The sequence below is a fragment of the Furipterus horrens genome, unplaced genomic scaffold (genome assembly GCF_987537825.1).
Source record: "Furipterus horrens unplaced genomic scaffold, mFurHor1.1.pri manual_scaffold_4, whole genome shotgun sequence".
Taxonomy (NCBI): Eukaryota; Metazoa; Chordata; class Mammalia; order Chiroptera; family Furipteridae; genus Furipterus; species Furipterus horrens.
Window position 1 is genome coordinate 152823592 of NW_028327174.1, and position 27474 is coordinate 152851065.

General features: G+C 40.6%; 1 protein-coding gene across 1 annotated transcript in view; it reads right to left on the bottom strand.

Annotated features, from left to right (window-relative positions):
* Positions 1-27474, bottom strand: part of SMARCA2 (SWI/SNF related BAF chromatin remodeling complex subunit ATPase 2) — a 156642-nt gene that overhangs the window by 24106 nt on the left and 105062 nt on the right. The window contains exon 28 of the mRNA XM_090275209.1: positions 3446-3663. Within this exon, the coding sequence (XP_090131335.1) occupies positions 3446-3663 (218 nt within the window). The remainder of the gene's footprint in view (positions 1-3445; positions 3664-27474) is intronic.

Consider the following 27474-nt stretch of genomic DNA (forward strand, 5'->3'; position numbering starts at 1 on the left):
CACGAGAGCTAATTAATTCTTATATATCAGATAAATATAAATGGCAGCTATTATTTAATATACTGCTAATCTACACCACTGACAGAGCTCTAACATTTGACTGAGGTGATGGGAGGGAGGCTAGTACAGGTGGCATTTCCTTCACAGGCAGGTTGCATTACTATATTAGTAGCTGACTTTAATGGTGCAAAACTCTGAACACATGGAGATATTTCCCAGCAGCATTTTCTAAAACGAACCAAAAACACGACACCATATCTAATTACAGCCCTCCTAATTTGAGTGCCTCCTACTTGAGCACCAAGTTTGGTAAGAGAAATAAAAAAATATATAAATAGAATGGTGCTTTTTCTAGAGGATTACTAACATGAAACATACATGAAAGAGGCAGCGGTAGGAAATCTCGTGTATACGCCCCAGAATGTACCTAAAATGTTGGAGCAAATAGGATGGGCCTTACCTTTTCAAAGGAAAGGTAAAGTAAATAAATAAAACCGGGGTGGTGGAGTGGTGGTGGACTACTCAATGTCTGCATGATGAAATATTTAAATATTCTTTCACTATAGTACAACTAAAGACATGCTCAATGATCAGTCCCACAGAAAATGTTTTCTTTTTTTTTGGAAATAAAAAGATACAAAGCTTTATCAGAAAAGACGCTTACTTTAGAGTGCTCAGAGTCCCATTCACCCATAAGATTAGTTATACATAATCTGAAAGGCTGATTATTAATAATTAAACTGTTCAGAAAGCTTGGGTTTTATTAACTCATCAAATCCTCATAATGCCTCTAGAGGCAGGCCAGTAATTATTCCATTTTATAGGTAAGAAAACTGAGGTTAAGTAAATTGCTCATTCCTGTCCTGGCCAGGTGGCTCAATTGATTGCAGCATCGTCCTGTATACGGAAAGGTTTCAGGTTTGATCCCTGGTCAGGGCACATACCTAGCTTGCAAGTTCAGTCCCCGATCCGGATGCATAAGGGAGGCAACTGCTGATGTTCCCCTCTAACATCAAATGTTTCTCTCTCTCTCTTTCTCTCTCTCAAATCAATGAACGTATCCTCAGGTGAGCATTCAAAATTGCTCACTCCCAGGCCACGCGCCACCCTGTACTCACCCCAAGGAAATGCTAGAGTTAAGATTCAAACACAGGAGGTTAAATCAAGACAAGAGCTTGTGCTCTAAACTACTGGACTATGCTTGGACCTAACATTATACTACTCTGTATTTTGGGTGGTTTCTAGGAAAGCTGTCAGTCCATACCCATGTATATCAGTAAATCACAAACTCCAAAGGCTATAGAGCCAGGAGATATGAGTGAGTTACGGGGCCGGGTGTGAAAAGCATGATGATAAATGGTAACTGACACTCCATCCTCGAGGAATCCTAGTGGTGATGGGGACTGTGGCCAACTAAAGCAGGCCAACTAGAAAGGAGGCAGCCACTTCTTTACTCTGACCGATTGCTACCTGAGGGAAAGTTGGATAGAGTGCTGCCAAATTTTTAAGTTTTTCAAAAAGGAGAATGGTAAAAAAAAAAAAACTCTGCAATTTTATAAGAAAATTTCTCTAGTTTAATGTGCCTGCTTTTTAATTAAAAAAAAAAAAAACAAAAAAAGAAAAACCCTACATGAAACATGAACTAAAACAATCTGTTATCAATCAATGGTTCACTGGCTGGTGACCACTCTCACACCATTAAAGGCGAAGATAGCCATCAGGTGGTGTAACAGGCCTAGCTTCTCAACCTCAAAACGTTCCTTGGCTGTTCTCAGGGCTACAGCAGCCCTAGATTCACTCAGCAGGTAATGAGCAGAATGCTTGTCAAATACCAAAGTACACCTGGTCAACAAAAATGACATTTTGCTCTCCTGAGACAGAGGCAAAAAAGTTAGAGGCATATGCAGAGTGATATACTCGGCTTATTTTTTTCTTTACACGGGCTGATAAAATGAGGTGTCATTGACCAAGTTGGCCTCCCGGAAGGAAACTAACTGGTCCTGCCTGTGGCATGTCCACTGATTGTGCCTGGGGTAAACAGAAACTCGACAGAGAGTTACTGATTCTTGGTTTACAAGGAAGTGTGCTGTTCGCTCTAGTCAAAGAATGGACTCGTGGCCAAATTTTCCTTTTTGGATTGCTGTCATTCCCCTGTGTCAATGAACAGCTCACCCAAACCCAATATAATGGGGCTGTCCTTTGTGGCTACTTCAGAATTCTAAAATGGGGACCACTTTAAAAAAAAAAAAAAAAAGACAGTAAAAATAGTAAGTAGGGGACTTAAGAGACCTGGTAGGTAAAGACAGGCAAATTATTCTGACCCTTTCACACACATCTCCTCCCACGTACGTGCCACCATTTCTGAAAACTCCTTACAGATGATATAATAAAAACGTAACAATAAAACTCCATGCTTGAAAGTTTCTTGCTTTCTCTAAAATTTACTCTGTATAATGAAGTGTTTTTCCCCTGGTATAACACATTCACTAAAGTCACAATGAAAAACTAAAATCACGACTCAGTTATTTGTTTTTAAACACTTCCAGATATGTAGAGCAACACTAGTTTATGTAAAAACATTGGTAACAAAAAGTGATTAATACCATTAGGCAATTTAGAGAAATAAAACGTTTAATTGTTTTGTTTCCTATCAATTTTTCAACTGGAATGAGATGTGATCATCCCTTTGAAATCATATCAGATGATTATCCAGTGGAAACCAAATCAACTAATCAAAATGTAGCCTAACTAGTTTATCTACTCTATAGGGCTGGCCAACATGCTAAAAGACCTTTGCTTTGGTTTTCAAATAAACTGTTCATTGTCTAAAATGGTCTAGGAAGAGTGTCCTGTACAGATTTCTCAAAGCCCAGATTCAAAAGTTCCCTGCAAAAGAGGTAAACTTCCTGAAATACCATGCTGTCTGTGTAGTATTATCAGGAAAAAGAAGATGCTCATACAAGTGCTCAAAATTCAAGTGTGTTGGAAGGAAGGAAGGAAGGAAGAGTAATTTTGATAAAGCATCTCTTTGGTTGTAAAGAGAGTCTTCACATGAAATATTTACCTTAAATATACCAGGACCTCACTTTCTCTAACAACTCAACCCAAAAGTATAATTTCACTCTATCATTCCAATCCTTCCACATAAATATTTCAGAGATCCTTAAGAATCTTTCTCCAATTCAGATTGATTTTGCTAGTTCTGTAATCGAAACTCCTGTTTCCAAATATCTTAAACACTGCACAGTAAAACATCATACAAGACAGCAGTAGTGGCCATTTTGAAGACGGCAGAAGGTTACTGATACCACTGGAGTGAGAGCCATAAAATACAAAGTAGAAAAAACATAAAAACCCCAGTGCACACCTTCATAACTCTTGCCCTGAGGCAGTCTCACTTACGATATTGGTGAAGATGTTCAAGGGGAAGGGGCGAAACACTCACCTGTCTTTGTAGTTGATCACAGTATCGATGATAGCGTTCATCTGCTTTGTCAGTTTGGGGGGATTTGGTGATAGTTTCTCTGCAGGAGGTCGGCCTCTTCTCTTCTTAGCTTTTTCCACATCTTCTTTTGCAGGATCTTTATCCACATTTCTTCGTCTTTTTCTCTTCTTAAGCCGTACTTCCTCTTCCATTTCTTCCAAATTGCCGTCTTCAATGGCCTGTTAATAGGAAATGAAGGAGAAAAATTCAAGACAAGAGACTAACAAAAAATATATAATATATATACATGCAATTTGAATAATTAGAATAAAATGAAACAGACAAAAATAAAAGTTAACAGCAATCAGTGGAGTAGAAAGAAAAAAGGGAAGACCACCATATTGAATAAATGTATCTTTAACAAGTCGGTTTCATGAGCAAAATATGTTGAAGGCCTGAACCACTAATAGTAAAGAAGACTATGACAAATACAAGAAGATCTATATATTTACATGTTTGAAGTTAACTGAATGCAACTGAAATTTTGGCTCAATAGAAGAAAAATACCTCAAATGTCTCATTACTGTAAGGGGAGAAAAGATACAACTAAAAATAAAAGGGATGAATGAAGAAAAAAAATTTCCCTAAGAATACATCCTTACAATCACATAAGCATTGACCGTTTCTTTTTCATGATTTTACATCAATTTATTCATGATTCAAAACATAAATCAAAACTGTATTCAGATTTTGTCCTAACGTAGCAATCAGTAAACAAGGCAACGGAGAAGAGCAAAGCCACATTCCTTTGTAAACACACTTAAATCATCCGATGAAGAACACACACACTCACAAACAACAAACACTTTTTTTCCAATTACCTGCAAACGCTTGCTTTAAACCACAGCCAGCAGCACTAATGCAGAGAGATAATAAAATAGCTATAAAAACAACCAGGTAGAAAAGAAACCTGCTCATAAATGGCTAAAAGATCCATGTGACAGACCCAGAAGTTTAAACTTTTTTTTTTCCTGGTAAATCTCAAAACTTAAGAAAAAACAGAGGGAAAAAAAAAAAAACTGCAAGAGAGAGAGAGAGAGAGAGAGAGAGAGAGAGAGAGAGAGAGAGAGAGAGAAATTCCCACAACAGATAAAAGAATATTTGACCATGAAAAGAAAAATATTTTTTTAAATCTTTAAATTATATTTCAAGGTTGCCTTCTCACACAAAATAACTGATGTTGTTATTTGTTCCTCCTGCCTCTCAATATTGCCTCCAGTATGCAAATGCTAATCAATCCTTTCTCGTAGCTGAAAGAGCTCTAATCATAAGGCAATTACCTTCATTTCTCCACAGCACCAAACATGGCTAATATTTATGATCATGTGAGTATAACAATCAATATAAAGAGTGATTACAGCTCAGACATAATTTCTTTCACTTGTATACAATGCCTCCTGAAAAAGAAAGGTTTTGTGAAGAAAACCTGGTGCAGAACACAAAACAACCTGGCACGTTAAAAATGCCAGTGGGATTAAAAAAATATGTTTTCTATGCATCTTCCAATGTGCAAACCCATAGAAGCAACATGCACACAGACAGAATCCTGAGGGACAGTCTGAGCCTAGGCCTTAATAATCAAAAGACAATTTCCATCACGATCCTACAATGTTCAGATAACCACTATGAAGGAGGCGAGATCTGATGAATTATGAAGAAAAAGAAAAAAGGAGGAAAAAAAAAGCTACACATTATTTCATTAATATTCATTTGCCTAAAAGCAGGACACCCACTACACAGTTAAACACACTGCAGCTAAGCGAAGATTAAGAAAAGGAAATTGTCCCGCAAATCTTGGAGGCTGAACATGCTAATAATAAATACAGCATGCAAGGCTGTCAACAGTTAATGGTACTGCTCTCCTCAAGCACCCAGTTGCACACAGAAATACGGAGAAACCGGCTTTTGATGTGTTACACACCTACACATGCCTGGGATGTAGTTCTACTGAATCTTCAAGACGGCAACGAAAAAGGATATTTACCTTACCACTATCAGCAGGCCGGCTATCGGAAATCACAGTTAGTGGGGATAAAATTAACAAGCCAGCAAAGCAGCGAGCTGCTAGTCTCTTCATCAGCTGATCAGGAAAAAAAAGAGAGCTGGGGAAAGGCTATGTTTTCATATACAAGTAATTTTATTTCACTGAAAATTTAATACTGAAAGGATTGTGGATACTCAAATCTGCTGTTTCATTCTACCTACTACAAGGCCCGAAGCCTTCCTCCTTCAGCCTGTTTTAATATTGACAACTACTTATCATATTTTTTTTCCCCTTTTATTATTCCAGGCAGCAGAATTAAGAGATTTTTAGCTCAGGCGGTTTCTGATTCTTACTTGCATTTTAACAATTAAGCAAATAAGAACACAAATTAATATTTAAATGTATTTTCAAAAATTAAAACAAGGTATTTTTTTTTGGTATTTTAGACCTCATTTTTAGTACTTTTTAATAAAACAGGCTGGATGGTTCTGGAGCAGTCTAGGATGATTTTTTTTAAATAAGAGAATTTCTTTTTCATTAAATGCATGTCAGTAAAAGCAATGTGCATGTTCTCAAGTTCAAGTATTTTCATAAAATATGTTATTTTCCTCTTTAAAGAAAATTCCGAACAACTGTGACACTTCACTTTCAGTTTCATGCTGTAAAATTTTTCATTGTTTTTCTTTTTAGTGGGATAAATGATGAGGGAGGGGAAGCTGTAAAGGGTATTTCTACTCTCACCCCCACCTTAACTTTGCCAAAAAAAAAAAAAAGAGGAACAAAGCATAAGCTTTGATATTTGGACTTTTAAATCTCTAAATCTAAGTAGCTAAAAAGCGAAAACAAATTAAACTGCAAAAAGAAATAGTAAAACAATTTTTATTACAATTACTAATACATGCAGATTCTTATTAAATTTAGGTTTTGGAATCACACAGAAACACACAAAGTACTGACCATTATTCCCCGTAAGTTAAGGTTTTATGCAGGAATGCAGAGAGCTACAAAACATCCTCCCTCCTCCCCAAAGACCCCAGACATCCATTTGCAGTGCTTCATGTTCAGGGATTTCTAAGGGTCTTGTTCTAATGGAAATCAATTCACTAAATATTTCCCGGTGCTTTTCGCACTTAAAGAGTAGAGTAAGATTACTCCTGCATGTAAGTAAAATTATTCATGGGCATTTAAAACTGTTCTTTAATTTAAAAAAAAAATTACTTATACTGGCTCAACTGACTCAACTCAGTGCTGGGGGGTGGGGGGGGGGCGCCACAAAAAAAGAAAAAAACAAAACCCCAAAAACTTGCTACACAATGCTAAAGTACTACCCCAGAAAGATTTCCCTTCCAAACCTTTTACCCGCACAATAATGAAATAAATCACAGAAGCAAACCCCCAGTTTCCGACTGGTGACGTGTTGCGCAAGAGTGCGAGCCCTAATTCAACATACAGACGGCTCCCATGCTGAACTGCCTCTAGATTTAATGAAGTGAATAGGAAGGAAGTCGGGGGAAAAAAAGTGTACAAATAAGAAATTAACACTTTCCTTCCCTATGCAAACGGTGAGCTACAACTACAGGGAAGTTTGGTGAGGCGCTTCTTTCCTTAAAGGCACACTGCACCCTTTTGGCTCCGGATGTCAGGGGAAAAAGAAAAAAACCTTCTGGTGATTAAAAAAAAAAAAAATCCCCAGCCAAGTTAAAACAGTGAAGCATATTTCAGCCTGCGTTTTTCCTGAATGAAGCTGGGAATTACTCCTTTCTCCACTGGATGGCAACCTTTTCCCCCCTCCCTTCTTTCTCTTTCTTTCAATTTTTTTTTTTTTTAAATACATTTCATGACACAGGGTGGGCAAGAACGAGATACAGACAGACTCCTTCCTCATTTAGTCCTTAAGGAAGCTGCTTGTGGATTCTGATAAAATGCAGGAGAGATCATTCCGAAACAGCTGCTTTAGTGGAACCACTCTGCAGCTTGCAGAGCACATGGCAGACCTGGGAATCAGCCACACGTGGGTCCAGCCGTGTCCGTCATCCTGACACACAGGACGTCTTTAAAAGACGGACAGTCAAGAGAGTCGGCATTATCCTTGTTCTTCTTGCCTTCCATGTAATGAGGTGCTATTATACATGACTTCACAATACACTATCCAAGACTCTGAAGAGATAACTGGGGACAAGCAAACAAAAGCCACAACAAGCCAATTCAGGTGCGTTGTTTCCCTGAAGTTGTCTCTTCCTCCTCAGCCTCTCCCAAGTCTACCACCCAAGTGTGGCACAGCCCTTACAGTGGAAAGGACCGCCTTAGGGAAAACTGAAAGGAACAGTTCAAAAGACATCTAGGCAATGCATGGGAAATTTCTTGAGTGTGAAAAGGGGAATTTATTATTCGAATACTTAACTCTGATATTGAAATATCACATTTCTGCCCACCGATACATCCGCTTTCTCTGGGGGTGGTTCTCCCCCTCTCAGGAGCTCTAGGATTCCAGAAGAGCCTAGGATGCTACTGGGGTGGGGTGGGGGTGGGGTTACAGAGTTGAGGGCTACGCATTAAAGAATTGGGTCATGCCAATATCTTCACTGACTCCACAGTGACACTCACACATCACTAAACTTGATTCCATTACTTGGGGAGCTTAAACTTCCCTCAAGCTCCTATGGGACTCTGGAAGCCGATAGTACAGACAATGATACTCCAAAACAAGCAGAGCAGCAGCAACAACAACAAAAAGTAGAATTTTAAAATTTAAGATTTCATGTATGAGAAACTATCTTACAATAGGTATATTTAACAACAGCAAAAAACTGGGTGGAGGGTAGCAAAGGGGAAAAAATTGGAACTATTGTAACAATATAATCAATAAAATATACTTAAAAAATAAAAAATAATAAATTAACCCCCCCAAAAAAACAACAACAACAACAACAAAAAAAAAAACACTGAACATGAAGTTCTTGGTCAAAATGACACATCATTTTAGGCCCTTGGTTTAACAAAGGCTGCAGCACTTCTAGATACAGGATTTCAGTCTCACAGCTTTGCACAAGTACAGATCTGGACTATTACTAGCCCCCACAGCAACCTGTTAGAAAAGGATGCATCAACTCAAATTCCCTAAGGTGAAATAAGCTGGACACAAAAGGACAAATATTGTCCAATTGATCTTATAAGAAAAAGAAGAGCAGTGGTTACCATGGTTTAAATGGAAGGGGGACTGGTGTTATTACTGATTAATGAGCAGAGAATTTCGGTTTGGAATGATGAAAAAGTTCTGGAGTGGATAGTGATGATAGTTATACAACAATGTGCTGACATTTACACTTAGAATCATTAAAATAGTAAATTTTATGTTATGTGTATTATACCACAAAAATAAAAAAATGTCCCTGGAAAAAAAATATTTTCTAAATATTAAGGGTAAAAACTCCAACAACTGCAGGTTCGTACATGTTTCTACCACCTCAACACACAGCACACAATACTAGTGAAATCTTGCTAGCTTTCCTTCCAAACTCAAGCCTTACAGTATTTCAACAGGTAGCATGTTCAGTCTTGCCCTGGCCAATGACTAGAAGTCTTTCAAAATCCTTATTCATTCAAACGTTATTGAGATAGACACAATGTAAGGAAATATCTGTATATAGAGCACATCTACTCACAGACTTTATTTTTATAAATATTTACAACAAATATTCAAAAAAAGAGACGAGTCAGTCTGAAGGCTAAGGATTTTTTTAGTATATGTTTTTTCTTTTTTTGTGGTGGTCCAATTCAACTGAGGACATATTGATTGAATAGACTCTCATTTCCCCACTCATTCACCAGGCAGCTTGTATGCTTGTATGCCAACTGCACTGCCAGCCCCCCACCCTACCCCCACCCCCACCAAGTGGGAGATGGAAATGTATAAGCAGGCCTAAAGGGGAAGGGAACAGAGCCTCAGTTTAACTGAACTTCCGATATAGTGAGCTTTTCAGTTTCTTGTTCAACAACTTTACAACACTTTTAAAAACGGACCAAGCCTCCCTCTTTGCCCTAGGGCAAACAGAAGCTACGCAAGGAAACCCAGGGGGAATGGGAAAAGGGAGCCACAGCTTATCCAACTGGGACTAGGCAAATTAGTACACTGTATCGGGTAAAAGCAATTTGGGGTTGCGAAGAAGGAAAACAGTATAGGAAGGATAAAAATTATTTCAGCCATAAGATCAACTAAGAACTCACAGCTTATCTTCTGGGCTAGTATTAAGCATAATACTGTATTTTCAGAGAATGACTTTTAGATTTAGCAGACGGTGGCTACCCAAAACATCCATCCATGTAGACCCTACCACATTACAAACACAATGTAGTGACACCTTTGTTCTTACAGGTTAAGGCAAATACTGTACTGCCACTCCTTTGGGTGAAATCAATCAAAGAAAACCTGAGAGAAGCTGTGAGCCTCAAAGAGGCTTAGAGAAACAATGGAGAATTAAAAGAAATCAGCCAGAACTCTGCCCACTTGACTCTTGAGCGGGGCTTCTCAGATAAGTCTGGGCCACCTGGTACGTCAGGGTTCTCAGTACATTAGAAACATGAAGTCATACCAAAGAAAGAAACAGACTGTGGTAATATCTCAATACTTGCAAAGAATAATTTAATGCTATCGAAACAGACAATAGAATGATTACGAGTATAACCTCATTTGGAAATAATATCAAATGGTGAACTGGACATCCCTGAGCCAAAAAAGGTGGTTCTCTTCTGAGCTTCCGGGGGATAGGATGTCCACGAGGAACTGGGCCCTTGTCTAGGCTTACATGGTACTGCAAGGCAAGTTCTCTGGTCGGTAAAGATGCTGTAGTTAAAAGCACCGAATTCAAACAAGGCAGATGCAAAGAGGCCATTCACAGCTGAACTACAAGGGAGGAGAATATGTAAGTAAAACAAACCCAGAGATAAAGACTATTGTAGTTTGAGGCCATCTGAGAGAGGAAAGAAATAGCCTCAATTTCAACAAATCTCCAGATCCACAGCATCACAAATACTTCTACCACTTCCACCGTCACCACAAGTACCACCAGAGCAGCGACAACTCACACGCACTGCTCACTATGTTGCCAGGCGCTCAGTGCTTTCCATACATTTGCTCATTTAACACTCATTAACAACCCTATGAGGTAGGAACTATTATTCTCACTTTACAGATGAGGAGACTGAGGCACAGAGAGATGAAGCACCCTACTCCAAATCATACAGGTCAGTTGCAGAGCCAGCTGAAGTTTGGACTCTGAAAGTTTGGCTGTGCAAACTACATCCTTCACAAGGACATTAACCTACTTTGAAACACAAACAATTGAACCATCAGGAAAAGGTTAAATTATGCTTGCTAGGCTCAGGGGAATAATGTAAGTAAAAAGATAACATGGTACATCTTAGAAGGAATTCCAGCAGATACACACACTCCAATGCACATGCAGTCCTTGCTTTGCATGGAAGTGTGGGACCCTTTAAGTTGAAACGCTACAAAGCCATTTTAATAAGCAACGGGAACATTGTGATTGTTCCATGACCTTTACAAATTTATGTCAAAACATTAAAAACTCATTGTTGATTACACATGTTCAGGGAAATAAACATGGTATAATGAATATTTATTCAGTACACTATTTAAAACATTAGAAACACTGAGCATTAAAAAACATGATAGGGGGTGAACATTTTTTTGTATGCCTTGGCAAAGTGCCAAGGATCAGCTTCCAACATTTTATCCTTTGCTCCTTCAGTGTAGTCAAATAGCTCAGAGTTCCTTTAATTTGAATTTTTTTGTTTGTTTGTTTTTGCTGGTGTCACTTTCTCTAGAAGATCATCACCCTTTTCTTCACAACTGTTTCCTCAATTACATCAGTAAGTTTGACTGCACTAAGTCCCTCTGGGTAAATACCTCAGGTCTCTCCTTTATGGCCACTTTGCCACCCTGCGTCTGTCTTCATGTAAGCTCCAGAGAGGGTTGCCTTCGAGAACAGATGTCTCATCAGCAGTAAATGCTTGAAGAGCACCATAACCGCCTGCCTTGACTAATCCTTGGAACCTGGGTGCTAGTTTCACAGCAGCACATTTGCCCTCACCGCACCACGAGCCTGTCCCACAGTCACCGATTCCTGTCCAGTTATGAAATGAGGACACTGGCCTTTACTGGCAGGGACGGTGCTTCTCCAGGCTCCTTGTCACTCCCAGTTTCTTTCAATGCGGCAACTAACTACTTTAGCATTGTGGCCTGAACATTACACAAATGGATTGGGCTTATTATTATTTTTATTATCATAGTCTTCAATCCAAAGTAGATACTCACATTCACCCGTAAGCGGCTTTATGTTTTTAGTGCAATTTAAATTAAAGTACACTGATGCGACTTTCGCTTCCCTTTTAGTCAACACTTTCAATATGGCTTGTATTGCAGTGAAGTGCAGGACTCGCACTATTTTCACTTCGATGTTGCCATTTTCAAATCTAATCACATCCAATTTTGCTTCCTGTGTTGTTACTTTTTGATCATTTGATGCACTTTCACCTCTAGTGGCCGATTCCCTCTCTTCACTATATTTTTGTAAACTGTTGTGCGGGTTTATAAGGCGTCATCAGGATGACATAGTTCGCTGTCTGTGCATGGACGTAACTGATCACTCACTGTTAATGTGTGCCTGTTATTTACATAGTGATTTGTGGACTGAAGGGCCAGTGGCCAAGTTTATACTTTATGCAATGACTCCCAGTTAGGATATTGCGGTGTTATGGGCTGATTTGTGTCCCCCCAAAATTCATATGTTGAGGTTCAAACCCCCATTACCTTAGAGTGTGATCATTTGGAGATAAGGATTTTAAAGAAATAAATTAAGCCAAAATGAGGTCATTAGGGTGGGCCCTGATCCAACATGACTGGTGTCCTCAGGAGGTTAGGCCACGGACACACACAGAAGACTCAGAAGACTCAGGGAGAAGACGGCCACCTACAAGCCAAGGAGAGAAGCCTCAGAAGAAACCAATCCTCCCAATACCTTGATTTCAGATTTGCATCTCCAGAAATGTGAGACACCGGATGTGGTGGTTCTGCCACCCAGTCTGTGGCATTCTATCATGGCAACCCCAGGAAACTAGTGCTTAGGGTAACTGTAATTTGTTATTGGGACACTAATGTTTTTTAACTGTATCACAGTAATGGAAATTTGTACATACTGGAATGGTGCCAAGTGAGGCCTGCCTGTATGTATATAAAACAGCCCTCTGAATGAGTGACGGCAGCCTTTAGCTTTCCTGCCATCCTAGAATCTAAGGGAAACTGCCCTTCCTACAATGCTTGCTGCCTGGGCAGCTGCATTCCTCTAACAGGCAACTTCTCCTGTCCTGGTCTCACCTGGTGGCACTGGGAATGGTACCTGTCCTCAGGTAGCCTATCTCTAGGCTTGTGCAGGGCCTAGCATGAGGGTCTCTGCATACACACAAGCGAGAGTGATTGGCTGAGTTAGTTCACTTCTCTTATGAATTTGAACTGGAAGTGTGAAAGAATATGTCCGGTTGGTATGGGAGTTGATGCTGAATGAAAGGCATAAGGTAGCACCTAGACCAAAGATGCTATGACTAGAAACCACGAATAAACCGAGGACAACCAGAGATAGGCAGAGTATACTGTTAGAAGGAGAAAGAAGGTGTCTGGTCCTAGGGAAGATTTAATTCCACATACCCAGACAAACCTGTGTTCAGATGAGCTATATATAAATGCATGCATATGTACACCTATACATACACGAACACACATATTATTAGAGTGTCAGTAGAGGAGTGTCTGGCTTTAAAGTTGAGAAGCCAACTTGGAAATGTACCATAACTTCAAATCTGGATTTGCTTAGTTTATGTCTGTATAGTGCTTCTAAATATATGTAATACTCTTTCTCAAGAGTATTGTCCTGCTTTATATAATGTCAAGCTAATAAAGCTGAAAACCCAAAACAAAGCTTTGAGCCCTGGTTAGCTAAGAGCTATACATATATTGCAAACACAATCTGCTATGCAATAAACTTTAAATTGAAATGTCTTATTTTAAAGCATAAAGAAACAAGAGCAGAGGCAGAAATGACCAAATTTTACTAATAAACACACTTAGCGCTATTCTGGCCTTGCATGGCTTCTGTAGCTTCTTGGTATTCTAAGGCAGGACTAGCAGTTTTGCTGGAAATCCCTGGATGAAATCAACACGGGCAGAGTTGGGTGGCAGAGGAGGAGACACATCAACTGAAACATGGCCGGTGATTTGCACAGGGTACACAAACACAGGAACTGGCTGTAATTGGCAGCAGTATTCCCATATAGGAAACATCCGCTAACGTGCTTTCCACAAACAGAGCATGCAGAGAAAACTTTAGAGGGTGTGCACCTGACACTGAATCTGAAGGAAGCTAAAAGGCTCCTGCAATCGACCTCCACTGAAGAATCTGCCCAGAGTGTGGACTCACATACCAGCAGTATGTGCTCCCCAGCATCTTGATGCCAGTTACACTTGTTACTGGAACTATATAGTTCAGTTAGTTATTACATAAAATCAAATGCAATTGTGAAAAGAAGTAGTGAGTATAATGAAAGCCTCCATAAAAAGTGAGTTGCTTAAAAACAAAAAATAACCTACTTAAATTTGCCAAAGGCAATTATAATCTCTTATAATCTGGAGAAGAGTCTGCACACAAATGTGCTTGTTAGTATCAGGATTCTCACTCAGATGATGGGTATGTTAACTAGATGGGGGGAATCCTTGCACAATGTATACACATAGCCAGTCTCCACATGTATACTTCAGAGGCCTTACAATTTCATCAAATATACTTCAGTAAAGCAGAAATAAAAAGTTTTCACTCTAAAAACACTGAAACTAGAAATCCTAAGTGATACACAATGGATGTCATTTTTGAAACAGAGTCAAATATTCTAGTGAGCAGATTCAGAGGCAACTCACATCAAGAATGTGGCCAACAGATAAGCATTATGGTTTTCATTAAAATTTTCATCTCTATATAACATTTTCACACCTTTATTGATATTTTCATTGACCAACATTCTACTAGTTCTTATTATTTTAATTAAGAAGCCTTCTGCTGTTTTTTCTTTCTGGAATGGGGTGGGAGGCACAAAGAAAGTCCTATTTCCTTGCCTGTTCTTTTTTGGTCACACAGTCCTTTTCTCCCCCGCAATAAGACTAAATAGCTCGATTCTGAATTTTTTTCTCAGTAGTTACGAGCTACATCCCATTGGTCAGACCTGAAGTACTTCTTTTGTCAGGTTACCACCCACTCACGTTCCTAAATTATGCTCAGGGTGTACACCCCAAGTCTCCCTGCCTGGACTCGGAGATCTCCACGATCTCACCCGATCTGACTTGCCACATTTCCCCCATGTGAACACTCCCCGAGCAGCAGAAACGCAAACCCAGCGCTCACCACAGCACGCCCGCAGCCCTGTTTGCTCCCCGCTCCGTGATCCCGCTCACAAGTCTCACCTGTGGCGCCTTTCCCACTCCCTGTACCCGGCAGGCCCTACTCTGCTTCAATGCCCAACTCTCACTGCCTCCCTCAGGATCTTGCTCAGCTCTAACAGGTCATTTAGTATTTTTTAAAATCTTACTAGACCACACCTTATTTTTCTCACTTCCCTTCCAGTACCTAGCAAAATACTGTGGGAAGAAAAGGTAGCACAATTACAGTTGAATACAAATTCAACTTTAAGACAGGGTACCCTGGGAAAACTCTTAGGTATATACTTAGAGTACTATAGGTATATAGTAATATATAGGTAATAAATTCAAGTGCACTTGTTACAGGTATTTCTAAGTTAATCTTCAAGTACAAAAATAGAAACTCTAGCATCAAACTCTATATCTTTCCTACATCACCCGCTAGTGATCATCCCAATTCTCCCTTCCCTGTACTGTGAACCTCCAGAGTCACCTAGGCTGACGATTCTACTTCCTGACCACACGGCAAAATACCTTAGCACCCAGAACAGGAATTTTTTTCAAAGTTTTTCAAAGCTTCTGAATTCCTGTATCAGTCTTGTCTAAAACCTATTTTATTTTCTTTCTCCTCCACTGCTCCTTACTTAATATCTCCTTCCTGTAATGTGACAGTCTTGAGTTTTCTTATCTTTTCTCCCTAAATTCCTCAAGTTCTTCTTTGGCCCTCCTTTTTCATTCTTATAGGTTGTAAATGTGCAGTCAAATAAATGCAGCCAATTGACTCTTGTGAGACCACAGCAGACGTCACTAATGACTGTGATGTCCTGACCAGCAACAGGTGAGGTGTCTCGTGATGACTCTGGAAGGACTTTCTGCTGGAGAACTAAAGAACTGCTCTCCTGGGGCAGCGAGTTTCAACCTTTTCCATCTCATGGCACACATACACTAATTACTAAAATTCTGCCGTACACCAAAAAAATATATATTTTGCCTATCTGACAAAAATTAGGTATAATTTTGATCCATTCACACCAGGTGGTTATTGTTGTGTTAGTTGTTTTGTTTTGTGTTTTGTTTTTTTTGTTTTTGTTTTTTTACAATCTAAGGGAAAAAAGTTCGATGCCCCTGGCTCAGGTACTGCATGTTTTAAAATTCTTGCAGCACACCAGCTGTAAATGAGGACAGTGAAGGTGGCCAGAACCTCGACTCCTAGAGAGTGTGCTCCTCTGTGGGCTTTCTTCTGCTGAGCAGCCCCTAGCTAATGAGAGCACTACCCACAAGGAGTCCAAGCCACCATTCTGGATGCAAAATTTCTGGGGGAGGCCCAATTGCCCCTGACTTCAAATGTGACCTCAATGTGTATAGCTTCAAAAGTTCTCTCCCTAGCTTTGACTTCTCTTTGGAGTTACCAGTCGTGATTTCCAATATCCTACCAAATGTCCCACATCAAATGAATCACTTTCCTCCCAACCGAACAAATATTTCTCTTCTGAATCTTTCTGTCTTACCTAAGGACAGCATCATTTCCCTCCACAACCCCCAGCACCCCAATGATCTAGGCTAGAAACATTTAAAGACATCAGTTTCCCTTATTTCATTCCAGCAGTTCTGTCGTCAGTCACCATGTAGTTTACCTCTAAAGTACATAAACATCTTAAACAACATTTATTTATAAACATCATAAACAATCTTCTCCCTTCTTTCTCCATGCTTTCAGAAAGGCCTCCTCTCTCACAGGGTCAAATATAATGCCTCCCCTTCCCCCCCACCTTAGGTGTTTTCCTCACCTTCTTCTAGGGCCCTTTGAATGCATCCTTTACTGTATAATATAAATGTTTATATTCTCTCTGCTTAAAGAGGTACATATCATTGTCCTCCTTCTAAAATGTTCAGGCTCTACATTCTTTCTAAAAGATAGAATAAAGCCCATTCTCTTTGGCCATACACAACCTCCACGGTATGGCCCACTTAGATTTTCCTCTTCACTCCTATCCCTGTCAACTCCACAGCTCTCAACACACAAGCCATAATTATGAGCCACGCATTTCCATGCCTGTGTGGTTCCCTAGGCCTGGAATTCTGCTCCTCCAGAACCCCCTTCCCTAGTCAAATAATGCAATATCATCTTTCACAATATCATACCGAATCCCTCTTTTTCACAACATTACAGGCACTTTTATTCAGTGTTTATTTAATTTTGCTTTGTATGAGTTTTGTTTTGTCTTTAAATATGTCTGAATCTCCTATCAGTCTGAAATCTCTTTTGGAATGTACAAAAACATGTCATTTTAATCAAAATAGCCTCGAAGGCATTTAGATTGATGCTTTGCTCTCCAGTGAGACCCAAAAATCTTGTTGAAATAAAACGAAGTCTTATTGTTTACTCCTCTGCTTCCTCCAAATGACGGGGTTTACCAAGGAAGCACATTCTAAGGCCCAGCATACATGATTTATGTTCAAGAGAGGGTGACACAGTTATACAGGGAATTAAAGAAAGTCAGATAAGTGAGGCAAAATGAAGAGTTTTATTTTTTGTTTGCCCTGCTCCAGCCCACTCTTTAAATTGCCTTTAACTGGTAACTATACAGACATACCTTGTTTTACTTCTCTTTGCTTTATTGAGTTTCACAGGTGTTGCGTGTTTTACAAATTGAATGCACGGCCCTCCATCAGCAAAAAGATTATGGCTTGTTTTATAGCAATGCTCACTTTGGAACAGTGGTCTGGAACCGAACCCACATTACCTGTGAGCTACGCCTGTACAATCTTCTCTCTTGCTCTAGCTTTGAGATTTAAATGGCTTAAATAAGATATTGAACCCTACCGGCAAAAAGGACCATCTAATGCGGAGGAGCAATGACAGTCAATACCTCTTATTTAGCTCCAAGGCAAAACAGTGTCTGCAGTTCATTGAACAAGGTACGCAAGACAGAAAGGGACCCTGGCCTCCCTGGAAATGAGGCAAATAAGGAGGGGGAGACACTGACCTGAGCCCCCCAGAGTCCTGCTGCTCAGCAGAGGGAATTCCACAGAGGATTTCCTGTAGAGCGGTGGCTAGCAGCTGTCAAGAGTATGTCTTATATCCCATCTAGCAGGCTGTTGTGAGGACTTCTAGCATTAAGTCTTTCCAGGGTCATTGAGGGATGCACCTGATGCTGATCTGACCTGAGCTCTGAGCTCCTGCACCTTTTTAAGAAGCCGCTGGAATTCACAAGCCAGGAGGAGGTCAGCTCCAGGGGCAAAGGAGCTGTAAAGGAGGATGTCATTTATCTGTCTTTTACCAAACCCCCACTGTCCCACAGACTTGCATGGATGTGCATCTTGAAAACAGGAAAGGGGGTAAACTCAACATTCAACATTTCACTAAACAAATATACCTGCCATGAGCTAAATACTAAATTCAACACCATGCTCTATGCCTAGGAGGGCTAGTTCCTCATGTGTAATATGAGAGAAATACATATTCCAAGTCTTTAAGGGGATTAAAATGTGTTTTTACAGCACCCAGCCCAGCACTGTGTGGTGGGGAGGAGGGGATAGTATAGGAACTGAGAGAAAGGGTATGATTTGTCTCAAAAGTCCTGAAAATTCTATGGGAACAAATTTGAATTATGAATCCAGTCCTGGCTCCTAAAACTAACAATGTTGTAAGTCAATTATAACTGAATTTTTTAAAACATGAATTCAGTCCTGGGGAGGGGAATAGGAATGATGTGAGCCAACTTTATGGCAGTAAAAAAGCACCACCTACGTAATGCAAGAGAGGTGAAAAGCCATCTTAAAAACAGAAGGGAAACAGCCAGTGAAACTTGAAGTGGAGACATAAAAGCCCCGTTTACAAGATGAAGCACAAATCGCTAATCCAGTGTGGGAAGGCATGCCCTCACATATCCCTTAATGGCCCTTAAAAACAAGCCAGTCCTTTGGCGCCCAGTTAAAGAGGGTGTTCTTAAGGCGAATGGAAGGACATGTAAATACTAACAACAGGCTGGGGCTTGATGGGCCTCATGAGTTGGGATTTAGTGAAACTGCTACAAAAGAGCTGAGCCTCATCACAAGTTAAAAATAATTCTGAATGTAATGTCACCAAAATAACCCTTCTCAGTGGTGATTTTCCTTGGCTCCTTCTCCAACCTGCATACGTGAAGGTCAGTGAGATTACAGGTGATTCTATTTTCTTTCCCTCACTCTGATTCCATAATTCTTGTTATGCTTTTATGGTGGGGAAAATGCCTCCAAATAAACTTGATTTTAAACATTACGTAAAAAACAAACAAACAAACAAACAAAAAAACCCGAGGCTTCCAGTTTTTTCGGTAATGATTATAAAAATCCAGAAAAACACAACTAATAAAACAGTAAATTGTCAGATTTGTGTAAACAAAAAACAATGGCAAATAAAACCCCTAAACTTTGTTTATTAATTCTCTTGTAGAACAAATGTTCATGTCTGGGGTTCCCCTGGAATGTTGACAGTATAGTCTGTTGGACTCCGTAACATCCTTCTTCAAGCCTTCCAATAATACCTAATGCCATTAGTGTACTGGTTTTTAAAATTAAAGTGAATGCAAACATATTCAGTGTTGATAATGTGAAAGGAGACTTAATATGTTTCAATGAATAAGATGGCTCCAATTATCAGCTACTCTGCTAGGCAGTGTACAAGGGAGAAAAAATGATGGTAGTGGGTAGTGTACAAGGGAGAAAAAATGATGGTAGTGGGTAGTGAACAAGGGTAGTTTCTTCTTGATGACAAAGTATGAGAAAATTATTGGTCTTGGTCTGAACAGAATTGCTGAAGCCTGCAATTAAGGTGTCCCCTGTGACAGGTGGGTGCTCCCGTCATAGGCTCCACCCCACTGGAGTCCTGTCTGTCCATCATGTCCTGTGGGCACACAGGACACATCTCAACTCTCCAGATGCTACAAACAACCTGTTAGTCCGGAAAGTTCTACACAGTGGAGCACGTACTGAGTCTACCAATGTGCTAGAGAGCCCCTTGTCAAACCTGCATTTTCAAGAGAAAGCCAGGAGACCATCTCTCACCCACGTCCCTCAGTTTTAGAGTTGGAGACAGACCACAATAAAATAACATAGTTCCTTCTAGAGTTGCCAAAGCCAAAATCAAAGGATAGGACAGGTAGATGGGGCCATACTTCCTCCCTCAGCCCTGTCCCTTGCTTCATGACTCCAGCATACGAATAAGGAAACTATGGTCCAGGTGATGTAACGTAGTCAAGTCACCAACACACAGCAAAACGACAACAGATCTGCACCAGAGCCCCTGGCATGCTGGCACCCGAGCCCTGCTTCATTCCACGAAGTGGAAGAGAAGAAGAGAACCACCGGAAACCTTGATGAAGCTGAAGTTCTGATGTCATTTTAAATAACCTCTGGAAAATCTTCTACAAGATCCAAGGGGAAAATATTTTAAAAAACAGCATCATGCATTAGGAATATGCTTTCTACAACACACTGTGAGCACAGTGAACTTAGGTACTATATTTCAGTAGGAGTGGCAGAACAGGAATCGAGCTTTCCCTGGAGCAAAGCTTCAGCATCCCATCTACAATTTTTCATGATTCTGACAACTCAACATTATTTAGAAAATAAGAAAGGACGCCATCTGAAAGGTATATGGCACTACATTTAAAATCAACATTCTCTATTGGGGACTTTCTTGTACAAAACTAGAAATGATAACGCAATTAATTGGGTACTTCTGTTTTGTCTTTTAATTTCAAGTTAGACTAAATATTTTTACCCGGTTTTTGCTGAAAAGGAAGAGGGTTTGAGCTAGAAGACAGCTGCTGGAAAATCTATGAGAATTTCCAAGAAGAGCTGGGTTAAAGCAATGGTCATACTTTTTATGCATTTTCAAACAATCGTAATCAATGTGTTCTGAAATTAGAACATAACCTTCAAATTCTTGAAAAGCTCAAGAGCACTATGTCAAAACTGCATGCCTTTAGAATTTCTAAAAGGATTCTTGCCCTAGATGGGTAGCTCAGTTGGTTAGAGTGCTGTCCCAATAAGCCGAGGTTGTGGGTTTGATCTCTGGTCAGGGCACATACAAGAAGCAACTGGTGAGTGCATGGATGGGTAGAACAAGAGGTTAATGTTTCTCTCTCCTTATAAAAGTCAATAAATTTAAAAATATATACTTATACGAAGACACAGATCACTGGAATCTTCCAATGGGAAAGAATGCCAACTATATCTACCTTGGCCTGTATTAGTCAAAAAAAACCCATAGGATTCTACAGACTCTACAACCAAATCTCCTCTCCTAGCCCTCATTTCTGGCTGGTATGCTCACTTATTCACAAATATTTATTGAGTGCTTGCTATGCGTGAGGTGCTACTTCAGTGTTGCTATTAGGCAGTGGCCTAGGCAGGTGAAGGCTTTGGCTTTCCTGGAGCGTAATACTAGCGGACAAAGACAATGAGATAACCTTCAGCTAGGTGGTGGCAAAGCCCGTGAAGAAAACTGGTAAAGCCAGGGCCTGGCTCTTTCAGCTAGGGTAGTTCATCAGGGATCTCTCCGGAGAGAAACCATTAGGAAAGTAGACAGCCATGTGATGATCTGGGAAGGAGACTCCCTGGAAGTGCAAAGGACCAGAAAGAGAGTCCAGTGTGGCAGCCACCTAGAGAGCAAGTGCAAAAGATGAGATTCAAGGACCAGACAGAGGCCACCTGGCCATGGCCATGTTAAAGTCTTAGGGTTTAATTTCACTTGTGGGCCACTGGTGGGTTGTATGTAGGGAGTGAGAGGGTTGGTGAGGAGTAGGAGTGAGGGTAGTACACAGACTTGGTATTTGCTTTGGGAAGTACAGTCTGACCTCTCTGGGTTGCCAGTTTAACTGTTGTGAACAGACAGAAAAAGCTGTCCACCAAAATGCCAGGAATCTGCAAACGCCCCATGCTCCAGCTCATTACGTTGACACCTGAATCCTTGAATGTCTTTTTCTTTATCAAAGGTTGTGCTGCTGTATTTCTCTTCATTTGGGGGCACCAAGTAGGGTGGGTACAGAAACCCCAGGAACACAGGTGTTGCTGTCACAGAGGACTGGGTGTCCTAGCAGCAGCCAGGAGCCAAACCCACTACCTTCCGTGTCTGGAGACCAAACTGTGTGCCAAAGAGGCAGCTGCCTTCCCATCCTCCAGGGTCTGAGTTTAAGGGAGGGAAAGTGGTGAACAATGCCCCCACTGGCATGACACTGAAACTCTAGCATGAAGAAGGAAACATAATGTTTAAAATCTGCTGATTTCCTGAAGAGTTAAAAGCCCTCCAAATTAGAGCATCTCACAATCTATTTTAATCTCTATTAATTCCCATCTGTGTACACTTGAAGACTTGCTTTTGACAAGCTCTTCAGTTGGCTAAGTATACAATATTACCTCTAATAGCATCTCTCAAATATAGCTCTTAATTGTACTAATAAGGCGGGCCAGCCCTGATGGTAAGGAATAAAAACTTGATAATTAACAGCACTTTCCCCAGTCCAAGCACAGTGTGTGGCTCAACCTACTGATGGTCAATACATGGGTGCTGAATTGAATTTGCTTTTAAATAGCCTCCATGAATATACCCACTGATAACAAAGTAGGAAATGACCATTATTAAAACCATAGTGAAAAGTAAAAGTAAAAGCCACTTCGTGGGATTTTGGAAGTTGTCTTCAGATACGTCGAATGGACCTTGCAAATCAAAGATATGGCAACTCAGTGCAGGAGGCTCAGAGACCCATCCAAGATCACATTCTTTGCCAGTGGCTGGGCTAGAATCTGCAGGCAAGCCACGTTCCTGACTGCTGGCCCAAGGGTCTCTGTAGGCATGGACATTAAATAGAAAACCAGAGTAGAGAGAGTTGAGAGCTGAGTGAGTAGTGTAGGGTGGTGGACTTGAGGTGAAAAAGCCTGTGGGCACATCCCATAACATATTCAAGTGAACATTTCATCCTGCTCAACTCCATTAACGAGCAAGGACAGGGGCCTCTTTATCCACCCTGTTATCTTTCTCCTGTCACTCCAAACCTTGCATTCAAGACACAAAACAGAAATATTTTCTTCTTTTCCTATTATCTATTAGGTTTCTTAAAAAATATTTTAAATTTATTTATTTTTAAAGAGAGGGGAAAGAGGAGAGAAAGAGAGGGAGAGAAACATCAATGTGCAAGAGAAACACAGATCGGATGCCAACTGGGGATCTGGCCTGCAACCCAGACACGTGCCCTGACCGGGAATCGAACTGGCCATCTTTCACTTTCTGGGATGATGCCCAACCCACTGAGCCACACCATAATTATTTTTAATGACTGAGTTAGATTTCAGAGCTGGATCCTGATTTCAAAGGATAGGACTTGAGACTAAAAAATGTAGGCATCACAGCTTTTTAAGAAATCAATTAAAACAAGTCCTTCTCACTTCTCAACCTTTAATACATATTTTAGTTGGACCTCTGGGGACTATTTCCTCTACTGAATTTAATCTCTTGAATTTTGATGTAAGGATATATATTAAAGAACAATTGCTGTGATTGCAATCCAGCCGATAGATTTAAGAATAAAATTAAAATTGTAGGAAATTATAAAAATTCATTTGCTACTGTCAAGTATTTCCCCAAACAATTCATGATTCTTACTGGATTAATTAGTTCAGTACATCCTTTCTGAAGTACTGAGGAACCTGGAATTTGGCAAAACCCAAATCTATTTACTAGGGCCTTAGCTCTCCCTTGTGTATAAAAACGGAAATGCAGCTTGCTAGACATGTTGCCCCAGTAAATCTGATGACACAATTTTAAAAGCTAAAAATGCCATTTGATAAAAGGCCAAAAACAAAACAAAACAAAACAAAACAAAAAAACAACAATTTTATAATCTTATATAAAAATCAATGAAAGATTAAAGTAAAAAAAAAGAGAAGCATCAAACTATTCAGTATTATGCACATTATACTTAACATAAAGAATTCAAAATAAAATATTTTAGAAGAAATAATTTATGGAATGTTTTATGTTATTTTTATTATCTATATCTCTTACGTATTTATATCTATTATATTATATTTTATTCCATCTCATCAAACCACTGACACTCTCAACAGTGATTATAGCTAGGAGATTCCAGCCCTGGCCTCTGATTTCAGGCAGGATCAAATTTAATCCAGCCCAAAAAGGGGGATATTGTCCTGTTTCAAAGATTTCTAGAGGAAAAAACCCTCTTAATATATTAAGAAAATACTTGTTATTCCTCCTTGTGTATTTCAACAGAATTTCAAATATTTATTTAAAATCTCAATGTTTTTAAACCTTTTTCACGCTATGTCCAGTCTTGGTGACTAATTCCGCATGCATTCCTCAGCGTGGGGGTTAGTATGGGCGGGTGCTATCCCAAAAGGGTATTTCCCATATTTGCACCCTGGTATTATGTGACTTTTTAAGGCACACACTAAAGTCCATTGAGAAGTGCCACTTATTATCCCCCCTACTATTATACAGTTTAAGAGACTCTTACTTTGTTTCCTCTGCTTCGAGCTTTGGGAAAGGGGACCCTCAAAAATCCTTTTAGTGGTCAGTAGACGTGACTATGGGCACATAAATCGTGGGATGCTCAAGTGCTTCTTCTGGTGACAGACTGGTGGAGGAAAAAGAGGGTTTCCTGTGCAGCCTTTCCTCGAGGCCCCTCTTGAAACCCTATGGCTTCTAAACCTAGTCCCTGTCTATCGCCAGATTTAAAGATCCGAGGGAGTCTTATGACCATCATTTACATAACATGGCTTGGGGCCCAACTGTTCAGGATGCTGCAGGAACCCAGAGGTGCCTTCATCACCAGGAGCTTACACTGTATACCGAAAGAAGCATCCTCACACTCAGGCACGAGGACCACACAGACACTAGCAACAAAGGAGGGCTTTCTACACGACAGCTTCCAGACATCAGATCCACTATGAAACAAAAGCACACTCTCGGAGGAAGTTCACTCCCTGCATCAGGCTGGCAATTAAATATTATACAGAGCACATAATTCAGATTGCATTCCAATTATCTTCAAGTGCTGGAGGGCACAAATCACTCACTTAGAATTAAATAAATCCCGGGATGTCATGAAGTGTTTTAAGGAAGGGAAGGATTCTAAAGTTGGCAGAAGGACCAAAGGAAAAGGAAGAACAGAAAAACCAGGCATTCCAGAATATGCTCACAGCTCACTTTTTGGCTTCAAAGTCACCCCACTTTTAAGGAGCCCCTGTTCCAATAATGATTACAATACTAGAAACCTATCACAGTTAGTGCGCACACGGTTCAAGTTAAACTGAAAAAACCTGACCCACTGGGCTCATTAGATATCTGCCAATTTAGGTCCATGAAATGCCTGCTCTCACACATAAAGAAACGAAGATATTTTTCCAAGAAATTATTGACGAGGCAATTTTTGTGTGTGCACAAATACAACATACATGTATCCTACACAATTTAGCACCTGGGGACACCGTGAGAAAGTTATAAAATGGTACCAAAAAACCATATTAATATTCCCTTCCACACTTTCTCAAGAGCCCACTGCCTGTCCCAGAGAGCAGCACACTGCCTTGAGAGGGAGGAGGGAAAGTGATATGCAACCCCCCCAAAGACAAATGACACCACGGACTTCCAAAGCAGGACAGGTGAGCCCAGCAACCTGGATGAGGCCTTGTTGACAGCGACTTTCCCCAATTCCAAAGTCTCTTCCCAGTCAAGAGATAAGCCTAGAGGACAGGGATCCTTGGAACCGCACTAGAAGCCACGGTGCAGAGCACTCCAGTCAGCCACGTGTGCGGGAAGATGCTATGGACCAGAAGGCAGGGCTGAGAGCCTCCTTGGAGAGAAAGGGAATAAAGAGAGGTAGGAGAATATTGTTACCTGTTGGTAGAAAAGATTTTGTCTGGCCTTGTCCCGGGATCCTGGCAATGGAGTTTCTAAAACCCTTGGAATTTCCTGAGTGATAGCTGTCTTTGTCATGCTAATGAGGCAACTCCAGGTGCATCCCTGTGCCAGCTTCCACCTGTTTCCAAAAGCCATCTTGGGAGGGAAGATAGGACAGGAGCCCCCAGGAGAAGAGAGAAACAGTCCATAGCAAACAGGAATGTTGAACTGACTGCCCCACAAAGATCAAGTTAACTCAAGACTGGCTAACACCAAAGAAATTTAAGTGTCCTCAGTGGAAACAGGAATTTTAAAACAACCAAAAATCCTTTTTCTTTTCTCTCTCTCTCTTTTTTTTTCTTTCTAACTGAGCTGTGTTGGAAATTGTGATCCTTCTCATTTAAAACAACATTACAAATACAGAAAAAATGTTAAAAATCTTCCAACTAAACAGATTGTCTAAAGGATACTGTGAGAATTTTTAGCATACTATGATTATAAAATAAACCCTGTTCATGATGAAACCTTAATAAAATGTTTAAAGAAAGTGGCCATATCATATGACTTAAATTTAACCAAAGTGTTCTGAGGCAGACTGCTACCTAGCTGGGTTCACAGCCAGACCACAGTCCCTAGAGTTTCTCATAGCTGGCATGGCTGTAACGGGGTACAGAGAGGTGGGGGTCCTGTGGAAATAGCAGAGCATACTCCCCATAAACTTTAATTGGGGGAAGGTGGAATTGGATGATATGCCTTTTAAGATACTTTGCATAACAACAGCATGTTAACAGTCATACCTTCCTTGAAGGGAGGGGACTGCCGCCCAGGGTGAAAGGTATACATGACTAAGAGTCTATAGTGACTCATGACAGAGCCAGGGGAGGCGGATGACCCTGTCTTGGGGCTCTCTTGCCCCAACTAAGAATGGCAACCGAAAGAAGGTAAAGGATTCAGGGGAACTGGTAAAAGTAGCACGTCATAGGAGGGGCCAGATACGAGGCCACACAGGAAGTTCTGAACTGAGCACTTAACATGAGAGTGGGCTGAAGGAGAAGGGAACTTTCCCGCCACGAGACCTGGTGAGTAAAGAAGAAGCCATGCGGAGGAAAGGGTGTAGAAAGGGGGCCGGTCCACAGCGAGGTCTGGTGTGTAGGGAAGCAGCCATGCAGTCTGAAAGGGTGTAAGAAGAGAGCAGATGGAGCTGTGCGGGGACCCACCTAAGCAAGCACAGATTCGTGGGAGATGCTTGGAGCTGAACTCAACTGTGACCAGGAATGCTGAGCTCCTGACTCTGGCTTCTTTCTCATAAGGATGTACGGAGAAACCACTCACTTGGGACATGTGCCTCCCTGGACTCCACCATGATCCAGTGTAACGTGGCATATGTTTTCCTGAACCACTATACGGAGGCTGAGGACAGCATACCCCATATCCTGAAGGAGAGCTGCTGCGAGAGGATGGCGACTCCGAAACCCACAAGTACACGTTTCAGAGAGGATGGAGATCTGTTTGCGCAGCCGGCTTAAGAACAGATAAGGACATGGGGAACTTCTGGGCATGGCTTTGGCTTATTGCCTTTTGGGGAGCAAGGGAAGTACTGGGTCTCCTCAGAGAGCTGGGCTCCG